This window comes from Cucurbita maxima, unplaced genomic scaffold, assembly GCF_002738345.1.
Source record: "Cucurbita maxima cultivar Rimu unplaced genomic scaffold, Cmax_1.0 Cma_Scf00028, whole genome shotgun sequence".
NCBI lineage: Eukaryota > Viridiplantae > Streptophyta > Magnoliopsida > Cucurbitales > Cucurbitaceae > Cucurbita > Cucurbita maxima.
Window position 1 is genome coordinate 2,252,093 of NW_019272044.1, and position 11,275 is coordinate 2,263,367.

Here is an 11,275-nt window from a genome sequence, read left to right on the forward strand (position 1 = left end):
AAAAAAAAAAAAAAAAAAAAAAAAAAAAAAAAAAAAAAAAAAAAAAAAAAAAAAAAAAAAAAAAAAAAAAAGTATTTAGCCCTAAGATAAATAAATAAACTACTCAACACTAATTATGACAAGATGGGCCGAACATTACAAAACACAGAGGCCCACCAAATCCCGGCCCAACAACCGTATCCTAAGATAGCGAAAACTCGGAATTGCCCTCGTCGGTGGGGAGGGTATTTACGAGCGAGGGTGTAGGGCGTTGAATGGCCGGGCCGGGATGGCGGAGGCCCACGGGTTGAGGTGGATGGGCCGAGCGTGGTGGGGCTGGGCTTGGGCTTGGCCCACTCGTGTCACTGTAGTGGGGGCTGACGTGGAGGTTGGGACCGCGACACGCTCGCATGATGGGCACATGGTAAGGGTGGTGGGTGGGGTCATGTGCATGTAGAATTGTGGGGAAAGTTTCAGTGCTCTCAGTTCCTGTACTTCTTTTTGCAACCGCCTATTCTCGTCCGTCAGATTCTCACAGCATCTCTTTAGAAACTCGCAATCAACCTCCGTTTGCTTCAATTTTGTCCTGTATTTATAAATAATTATAAATATATTAACAACTAATTTCTCATTTATTTATATATTAAATCTATGTTTAAATCAATTAAAAAAAGTATTTAAATTTCTAATTTTTTAATTTATATATAAATATATCGATCCAATAGGTATATTTATGATCTGATTTATGCTTAAATTGGTAATTTACATTCTAATTTTTAAAATTTTAAGGATTATTTTTCATAAATAAATACCTGAAAATATATTCATTAAATAAAATAAAAATTTGAAATTATGAGGTCAAAGGGAAAAAGGATTTAATTTGTTATTATGACGAAAATGCCCTTGTGAATGAAGGAAATTTCCTCACCTTGCCCTTCTGTTTTGGAACCATACTTCAACTTGTCTCGGCCGGAGACCTAACTGTTTCGCCAGAGCCAACTTTTGCTTCTGTATAAAATTACGAAAATACCCTCATAAATTTTCTGTTTGGTTCCCGAGAAAATTTCATCAACGAATCGGGTCGGGTCGGGTTTGAGACAAGACTTACAGGATTGAGAGTGTTGTGTTCTTTGAAGCTATCTTCCAAGACGGCGGACTGATCTTTAGTAAGCCGAAGCTTTTTTCTAGAAGTTTCGCCGTCTTCTTCATCGCTAATTCCTCTGAAACAATCTCTATCGCCGTCGAGATCCTCGCCGTTCGTTTCCCGTTCACTCCGTTTCCCACTCACACTCGACACCGTACTATTCGGACTCGACATCGCCGCCTCCTCCTCACAATCCGCCATCGACGGCGGAATCCGGTTCACATCAATACCCCGGAGCAGCGATCGCCCAGTTTCCGAAGTCCGATCTGCAAAACCCAAATTCCAAAATTTAAAAAAAAGCCCAAAGAAAACAACATCAACTCTGTTCTACTCTGTTCGGGTCAAGAGATTCGAACCAGAGGAGGCATCATTAGTCCAAGACGGCATGAGATTGAGCTGCAAATGGCGGTGGGGTTGGGACTCTAAGCTCAACCCAAGGCTCAAACCAAGCCCATCGTCCTTCCCGGCCATCATAGCTCTGCAAATTTCTTGAATTTGTAGAGAGAGAAGAAACAGGGTAAGAGAGAGAAGAAGAAGAAGAAGGATGAGTGAGGTGTGGTCCAAGTAGAAGGGGAGAAGAAAGGATTATATAGAAAAGAAAGAAAGAAAGAAAGAGAAGAAATTGGGGAATTGGGAATTTGTTTCTTAAAATTAATGATGAAATGAAAGCAAACAAGTGAATGAGTGTCAGAGGAAAGGCCCTCCAATTATCCCCAATCATCACTTTTGCTTCTCCAAAATATGCCCCTCCAACTTTTTTTTCTTCTTCCCTTTTTTTCCCAATAAAAAAATATATTTTTCCATACTTTTAAATGTCTAAATTATAAAATTAGTCCATCTCGAGAGAGAAAAGAGGATACGTGAGATCTCACGTTCGTTGGTTGGTTGGAGAGGAGAACATATATTCTTTACAAGGGTGTGAAAACCTGTCCCTAATAGATGCTTTTTAAAATCTCGATGTAAAACCCATAAGGGAAAGTCAAAGAGACGTTTTCAACTTGGAGAGAAAACCCATAAAGACGAGTCAAATAGACAACATTTACTAGCATTGAGCTTGAATACTAAGGATTTAGATGATATGTGAGGGCGTTTTAAACTTAGAGAGAAAACCCATAAAGAAAGTCAAAGAGACAAGATCTACTAGCAGCGAGCTTGGATTCTAAGGGTTTAGATGATACGTGAGATCCTATGTCGATTGGGGAGAAAAACGAAATATTCTTTATAAGGGTGTGAAAACATCTTCCTAATAGACACATTTTTAAACATGGAGAGAAAACCGATGATAGAAAGCAAAAAATGACAACATGTACGAGCAGTGAGCTTAGATGATAGTTACATAGTGATTAATTTTAAATAACAGAAAGTATAAGGACTGAAATGATATTTTTAAAATTGTTGGGATGTACTACGAGGGGTTAAATTTAAATAAGGGAAAGTGTAAGGGTTAGAAAGAGATTTGTAATGTTTTTTTAACTAGGGTTGGAATGGATGGATTGGGTTTTTAACCATGGTTAAAGTCACTTTCTTTTTTCTTTTACTAACTTTTTCACTTTTTGCCTTTACCCTCTTCCCTTTGGGTATCATGTCTTTGGCTTCTTTACTTTTGGTTCTTTTCATGAGTGCGATAAAAAGCCTCCCTTTCCTATATTAACTTTATTTATTTATTTATTTATTTATTTTTCTAATTTTCTATCATCACAAAAAAATTAAAATAAAGGATAATTAGTCCATACTTAAAAATATTAATTTTAAAAAAATATATTTTTGATAGAAATGACTTTAAAAATAATAATAATAATAGAGATTAAATGTGGGCCGTTGAAAAAGGAAGAGATGAGAGCAACGGCTGAGATTAAAAGGAAGGGGAGTGGGGCCCAGTAAACAGCGAAGCTGAGACAACCATCAAATCCTGAGTGAATGGCTATGATTGGAATCAGACACTTAACCTTTTCATTTCATTCATTCAGTCTCCCTTGTGGGGCCCACTTATCTTTCTTTTTTTTCTTTTTTTTTTTTCTAAAATTACTTTTTTTTATTTTTTTTTATTAGTTGAGAAAAAGATTTCAGATAAAAGAATCACTTTTCCTCTCCTTTTTTTCTCGTTACTAACCTCATATTCACCACCCATACCCTTCTCTCACTCCACTCGCTTTCACGCGCGTGTTTCTCACTCTCCTTCTTTTTCTTATATTCTTTCATTTTTTTAAAAAATATTGAGACTATTTATGTTAAATAATAATGACAATAATAAAAATGAATTTATATATTTTTTATGAAATAGTTAAAAGAAATATAAATAAAAGTATAGAAATTAAAATATATTTTAACGCAAAATAATTGAAGAATTGAAAAAAAAGAAAAGTAAAAAAATAATAATAATAAAAAAAAAATGAAACTAATTATTGTAAGCGTGGAACTTCAAAGGTGGTGAGCCGACAGCATCCTATGGTCGTCCTCTAAATCTCAAGACATGCTACCCTATTATTCAATTTAATTATTATTCTTTTTTTATATATAATTTTAAACTTTATTTCTTTATTTCCCAAAAAAAAATATATTTATATATTTGAGTTTGACTAATATTTCTCTAATTATTAATTATAGATGGTTCTAAAAAATATATTTTAAATCGAATTGATTTTTCTATAATTATCTTTAACAAAGAAAAAAAGAGTAATTGTCATTTTTCGACACTTACGGTTTAACTAGATAGCGGACAACTAATGTGTTCACTTATTGAACAAGATTTTTTGGTCGGTCTGCGACTTCTGGATATGGAAGTTGTTCTTGGAGTGATTTCATAGTTCCTACAGGGTAGAGACAATGGGGTCGGCCCATGGATTTCCTTTCCTTTTATATCATTACGCTCAAAGGGTTGAAGGGAGATAGTGCATCAAGTTGTTCAGCTAATATTAAAAAAAATGACTAAAGTATTTTTAAAAATCAAGAAAAATAAGGAGAAATTTTGGATAGAAAAAAGGAAATAATAATGTGAGGAGACAACAATGATTGGATTATCATTTATTAGAATATGATTCATGGAACCAAATTAGAAATTATATATAAAAAAGAAAAAAAAAGAAAAAAAGAAAATAATAAAGGAGAAATGGGTCAGAATGTTGGGGGGTAGAGAGAGGAGAGAGAAAGGGGACAAAGGGAGGTGGCGTTCACGTGGGAAGGGGGTTAAGGAATGCGGGATTTTAAGGAAAGTCACGTGGGGTACCAACATGTGGCACGTGCGGTCCCTATACGTTTTCTTTTTTTTTTAATAATTTTTACAGGGAACTGGGTCCCACGCGCGAGAATTGGGAAGTGGTGGCGCCATGTCACCTTGTCGCTCCAGCTCCCGACACTCCCTTCCTCCTCAATCATTTGAACTATATATTATATTATTTATTATCACAATCTTACCCCCCCTCCTTCCAACTTCTTTCCCCTACCCGCGTCTACTCACGCGCCTATTCCTTTGTCTTTTTTTCTTACTCATTTTAAATTAGTAAAAATAAATAATGAATTTTTACCATTAATAAAAATAATGGTGTGTCGTTAATTTTTCTCATAAAAATGGTTAGTACTTTGTTTTGAAAAGAGTAAAAAAGATGACAGAACGAGGGTGGAAGGAAATTTTTATTGTTTTAACCTAAAGACAATACAGTAATTTTCCAAAACGTTAATGTAATCAAATTATCAATTATGATAAATCTATAGTAACTTGGATCGTAGTTCTCAGTGTCAACGAATGTTTTTAGCTAATATCATTCAAGACATGATGGGTAAGAGGTTCAAGGCTATAACTCAAGATATCGTTACCTACATTTGAATATTGGTGGGGAGCATTAAAGAGAGCTAGAAGTTCGGTTGAATTAATTATTCAATAGTTTATTCGTGTATCATCGTAAATCATAGTCTAATTTGATAAACTTCAAATTTTATATAAATAAAAAAGTTTCCCCTAAAATGTTAAATCTTTCAAATAGGGATGTGCGTGTAGGAAACGCTCCATTGGAGCGAGTGAGAGAAGAAAGGAGCAAAAATCTTCTTAGGTGTAATGATAGTAGCAATTCAAGTGTTTAGATAACTATCAATGACCAAGCAATAAAGGAATTTATTTATATATTATTTTGAATTAATAAAAAAAAATTAATGATTGAATAAAAATAATTTAAGCGAAAAATTTTTAAAAATTAAAAACCCGACAAGATGTTGGATTATGATTAAGGTGTCCCCACTAGTGCGTGCTAGCTGTCCCACGTGTCCCCTCCCTCTCATCAATTATTTTCTCTCTCCTCATTTATTTTTTATTTTTTTAATTTTCCTCACTACCCGACAAATTACCCCACACGTGGGACCCACTCCCCCTTGCTTCCCCACGCTTCTTCCGCAGCCCGTACGAGGCTCACCTCCCATGTGATTTACACGTGAACTCGCCCCCACTTCTGCCGCTTGTTCCGTCAATTCCTTCCGAAATCCCCATTTTGCCCCTCCATTTTTCCACCATTTTTTGACCTAATTTATTTCTTTTTTTTTTATATTATTATTATTATTTTTAGGTCACACATTTAACAAATGGACAAGACAAATTGTAAGCTATATTTGGGGAATGGTTCATGATTTTGCTTTTCTTATTATCCAATTAACTTCTTTTCATATTATTAAATCCCTTTATTATTTAGTCACCGTCATTCAATTATTGAACGCAAAACGGACCCATCACAATATAATTCATTACGTGATTAGCTGATAGGATATGAAAACGATAGTAGTTAGTATCGGTGAAGAATTCGAAACATTAGAAACACGATAAAGGGCTGAGAATTATAAACATATCAAATATTTCCAACCTTTTATGAGTCAAAATTTGAGGCATTAAAAACACGAGAGAGTGTTGAGAATCCTCGCATTCCATTCTACGATCTTAAAGAATTGAGGCTCTGAATATAATTCTCTTTTGGGTCATTGATTTTATGAAAATATCTATGAATGTATTAAATATTCCACGAGGGTAGAAATGAAGACAAAACCGAAGCTGGAAATACATTTTTGGTCCCTCGTTGCTTAAATGAATAAAAAAAATTCTCTTATCTCCAATTAAATTGGAGAATTTTCCACCTGTTATGGGTCAGGTCTATTTATGCTCTCATACGAACTCGAGTTTGCTTAATCTTTTGAAGAGAATCATTTAGAATCTTAGTGGATCATCCCATTAATATTATATTCCTCAGGGTCACCAAATTATTCATATAACGCCTTAAACATTTTAACATCAACGTAATTAACTAGGTTTTGTCGATGACGGTGAAAGCCCTTCATCGACAAAGTTGCCCACGCTTATAAAAACTGTCGGCCATGATAAGAAAATAGTTGCAGTAACATGATGGGTCGGAATCATAATTTTTCATAACACAAATTAGAAATAAAAGTTTACGATCTTCCTTCGAAAAAGTTTATATTTTCAAATTTATAGCTTCCCATCCATAGATTTTAAATATTTAGTATTTTGGTCGATATATTTGAGAGTCGGTTGCAATTTAATAAAGAAATGGGGAGAAAAATAAAAAAAAAATCATGTGAAGGGAAAAAAAAACAATAATTTGTTGTCACAATCGTATTCTTGTAACAATGAGACAGCGATTGTGCAACACTTGTTCTAAACCCAGCAAACAAGTCAATTGTTAGAAATTTGGATTTTGCGGACAACATCAGCTTATGCTCGAGTTTCGAGTCAGGTTTAGAGAGAAATATTATAAGCTAAAAGCGTGTAAACAATAATAATAAATTTGATAGCATATAATCCGAGCCAGAGAAAGATATATATATATTAGGAAAGGATAGCATCGACAAGTGAATATTTGGGAGAGGAAAAAGGGGTCGCCCACTCTCGAGCTATTTCCCCACAGAACACATAGGCGGCACGTGAAGGCTAGGGACCACGGCTCGGTGGTGGTTGGTTGGTCACCGAATTTTTATCCTCAAAATTCCCGAATTGCCCTTTCCTGGTTCTTGCTTTGTCCAATCATTTGAAAGGATGAGTCACCATGTGGGCCCCGCAGACAACACATACTAACAACACATAGCCATTGTCTGATTAGACTTCTCGGAATGGGGTTAGTCTGTGTCATGCTCACCAACCATTATTTTTTTCTTTTTTTTTGAATTATTATTAGCTAAATTATATAAAATACTCGTGAAAATAAAATGGTTCGTGTATATTTGAAAGTTTTTTTTTTCACGTTTACGATAATTTCTTTATCGATTTCAGTGTGACACTCGAGTAAATGAGAGGTATAAAAATGAACCGAGATTATATTTGAATGAGAGTGATTATGAGAATAGGATAACTAAGAAAAATTTTAAATAATTGAAAGTTACTACCTATACCAACCAGGTGTACCTTCCTTTTCGGTGGCTTACTCATTGGAATTTCATAGTTAAATGTGATTTGTTTGAAGAATTCTATGTTGGGTGGCCTTTCGAGATTTTTCTTATAATATATGTGAGTGAGAACAAAACATATTGGAAGAACTCGTGTTGATTTGCGAGGATAATCTTCATTCTTGGGGTCATGTTGCACGGGATGCACGACAATATTAGGGTCATCAAGTGTCGAATCCAAAAGAGGTCTTCTCTTGCTGGTCACTTTTAACACTACTACACCAATGTTGTAAACATATGTTGTGTATTTTTTTATTTAATGTACCGAACGTTAATGTCTTTTCAATTTAAATCACTCTCGTCTTTTGTTTCCATCCTCGTGTTTCTTCATGCTCCACCTTGACCTAATCGTGCTCTTTCGTGCCATGTGAACTTTACTTCGATAGATATTTATCAGTTGTTTGGCAATCTTCTCGGGTTTATGGGTAATGTACATTTTGGTAAAATGACTATTTTTTTTTTAATTTTTAAAGTCATGTTCGAAACCTCGTCCACTCGGTCACGTTTATTGAACTAAAAAGCAAACGTTGTTTTGATCAAAGAAGATATCATATCTATATATATGTAAGGGCATTATGGTCTTTTTGAGCAATGCAATTTGGAACATTTCTTTCCCTAAGTGTTTAATATTTTGGTAATTTTAGAGAAAAAGTTACATAAAAAAGGTTCCTCTTTCTCCATTATCCTACAAAGTAGTCACGTGGGCCCCACGTGGGACAAAACGGACAGCACATCACACGTGTAATGTGTCTAACCCGCACGTTCAGTTTTGGTCAAAGTAACTCCCTCTTCCGCCAGATCCGGTCAACGGTCAAACACCCAATAAAAATTTAAAAAAATAAAAAAATAAAAATAAAAATCATTTGCTCCATAATTATTTGTACCGTTTTCCCAATCATACCCCTCTCCCCCTTCTACCGGAATAGCCAGTTCTCATTTCGTACGGCTACATTAATAGCCGTCCAATCCAACTCCCCTTCACCGTCCATCTCTCTCTCTCCACACGTGCGTCTCCCCCTTGCCAAGAAGCACCCGTGGTCCCCACGTATCAGAAACCATGTGACCGGCTGAGCTGGTCACCACGTGATTCTGAGATTCACCCCGTCAAAAACGAATCGTTTCGTTAATCAAAAATTAATTAAAAAAATTAAAATTAAAAAGCTGTCTTTGTTGAGTTGGACTACACGTGCGTCGTACCAAAGATCCAAAAATAAAATTTCTTTTATTAAAAAAAAAAAAGCCAAAAGACATATGAGTCCATGCCAACGCAATAAAATAATCATTAACAATATGATTACACAAGGGCAATTTCGGAAACTCCTGAGAAAAAAGTATGATTTTTTAGGATTTTGTCTGGTGGGCATGTTTGGTTGGTGGACTTTTTATTTATTTATTTTTATTTAATGTAAATCAAGAATGAAAGTGCATAAATAATAGCATGCTCCAACTTTTAATAAAGAGTTATTAATTAATAAATAATATTATAAAAAGGGACAATTTGGAGAAAAATACAAGTCAAAATATTTAATTATAATGTTAATATTTATAATCATATCATTGCTTCAAATGATTTCATTTTTTCCCAATCATACTCTATCATAAGATATTAATTCATTTTTTTAAAGTTCCTAGAAAGATTATTTCATGTGTGTTTTAAATTATTAGGAGGTTAGCTTTCTAACTAAATAATTTTTTTAAGTACCAACTTTTCGAAAAAATAAAGAAAGACGAGCAAATGAAAAAACATGCATATTAACGGGAACCCGCTGCTACTGATATGATTATATTTGTGAGATTCTACATCAGTTGGAGGGAGCCGAACACTCCTTACAAGGGTGTGAAAATCCATCCCTAATAAACATGTTTTAAAACATTGAGAAGAAGACTAAAAGGAAAAGTCCAAAGAGGACAATATTAAGCTGTTACAAATGGTATCAAAATCAGACATCGGGCAGTGTGTTACTAAGGACGCTGGACCCCTAAGGCAGTGGATTGTAAGACCCCACACTGATTGTAGAGTGGAACGAAGCATTCCTTATAGGGATGTGGTAACCTCTCTGTAGTAGACGCGTTTAAATACATTAAGAGGAAGCCTAAAATAAAAAACCCAAATATGACAATATTTGCTAATGGTAGATTTAGACTATTATAAATGGTATCAGAGCTAGACATTTGGCAGTGTGCCAACGAGGACACTGGACCCCTAACGAGGTGGATTATGAGATCCCACGTCGGTTGAACGGTAGAGCGAAACATTGATTATAAGGGTGTGGAAACTCTATTCATCGTAGACGCGTTTAAAACCTTAAGGGTCTCATAAGGGAAACCCCAAAAAGAACAATATCTACTAGTGACGAGTTTGAGCTGTTACAACATTCCATCATTTCTCTTTAATATTAAGTTAGTCTCAAGATATCAATCATAGCAGTATTAGTATGACCTAAGAACTTGACCAACCCGAACGACTTGACCCAAACCATAAAGGTTAGGTTGAGCTAGATTTTTTTTTTTTTTTTTTGTATGAGTTTGGGTCGTATGCAATTTGACATGTTTTTAGACCCAAAAATAAGTTTACAACCCAACCTAACCCTATCTACTTTTAAGATTATTACGAATATTTGATCTTTGTAACCAGTATTGATGACGCGGTGTGACTTGTGAATATTTGATATTTCAACTCTATAAGATTTTTTGTTATTAAAAAAACCCGACAACCCAACCTAGCTCAACCCGAAAAATAGTGGGTTGAATTGAGCTAGGTTGTGATTTATATTTGGATTGCTCGGGTTACCAACCCAACCACAATCAAAATTTTAGGTAGATCCAAAATAGATCTCTAACCTAACCCGTATATACTTCTAATAAATTAATTTGACGATATCGAACGAGGATAAAGATAGTGATGGAGATTTGAAATCTAATTTATAATAATGAGATAAAATTATATAAACACGAACAAACAAACACGAGAAGTATTACCTTAAATGTAAAGACAAGCAAATCAAAACCATGATAGGAGGAAGCAAAATAAGGAAAGAAAATTTGAATTATTAATTTTTGTTTCATTAAAAAAAAAAAAACATGAAATATAAACGTGGTCTACTTGCATTATTATATGGAGATTCTATTCTAATCGACACCACATGTTTTTCTCTCTCTTAAATTTATCTTTCTAACCGCACGTGCTCTCCAACTGCTCGTGTGAATAGATTTGGGCCTCTGGTCCGCCCACCATCTTTCCAAGGCCCAATGGGCTTGCCCTAGTCTTCCCACTTTCAGATATTGGGCCAATTCCAGTTTTGAACTACCGAGACTTGTTTCATAGCTTTCAACTAAGCGGTAGACCTGATGTGTGATGTCCCACATTGGTTGGAGAGGAGAACAAACCACAATTTATAAGGGTGTGGAAACCTTTCCTAGTAAACGCGTTTTAAATGCTTGAGTGGAAGCCCAAAAGGGAAAGCCCAAAAAGGATATTGTTAGCGTTGGGTGACCTCGTTTGTCGAACACATGCCGCTCACGACCTGACGTTCTCACGTGATGGAAACATAGAGACAAACGTTAAGCTACATGACCGACTATGGCGTTATAATTGCACATTATCTAGGAGATGTGCTACGAATGAATTGTAACCATAGACTTTTTTTTTTTTTTTTTTTTTTTTTTTTTTTTTTTTTTTTTTTTTTTTTTTTTTTTTTTTTTTTTTTTTTTTTTTTTTTT

At 34.7% G+C, this 11,275-nt stretch overlaps 1 protein-coding gene across 1 annotated transcript; it reads right to left on the reverse strand.

Annotated features, from left to right (window-relative positions):
* Positions 1-42: 42 nt before the first annotated feature.
* Positions 43-1,695, reverse strand: LOC111465087 (homeobox-leucine zipper protein HAT4-like). The gene is made up of 4 exons (XM_023109373.1): positions 1,480-1,695; positions 1,088-1,389; positions 908-987; positions 43-565 (listed from the first exon to the last, which is right to left on the reverse strand). Exons 1-4 carry the CDS (start codon positions 1,595-1,597, stop codon positions 229-231), a joined length of 837 nt encoding a protein of 278 aa, XP_022965141.1. The 5' UTR covers positions 1,598-1,695; the 3' UTR covers positions 43-228.
* Positions 1,696-11,275: the final 9,580 nt, after the last annotated feature.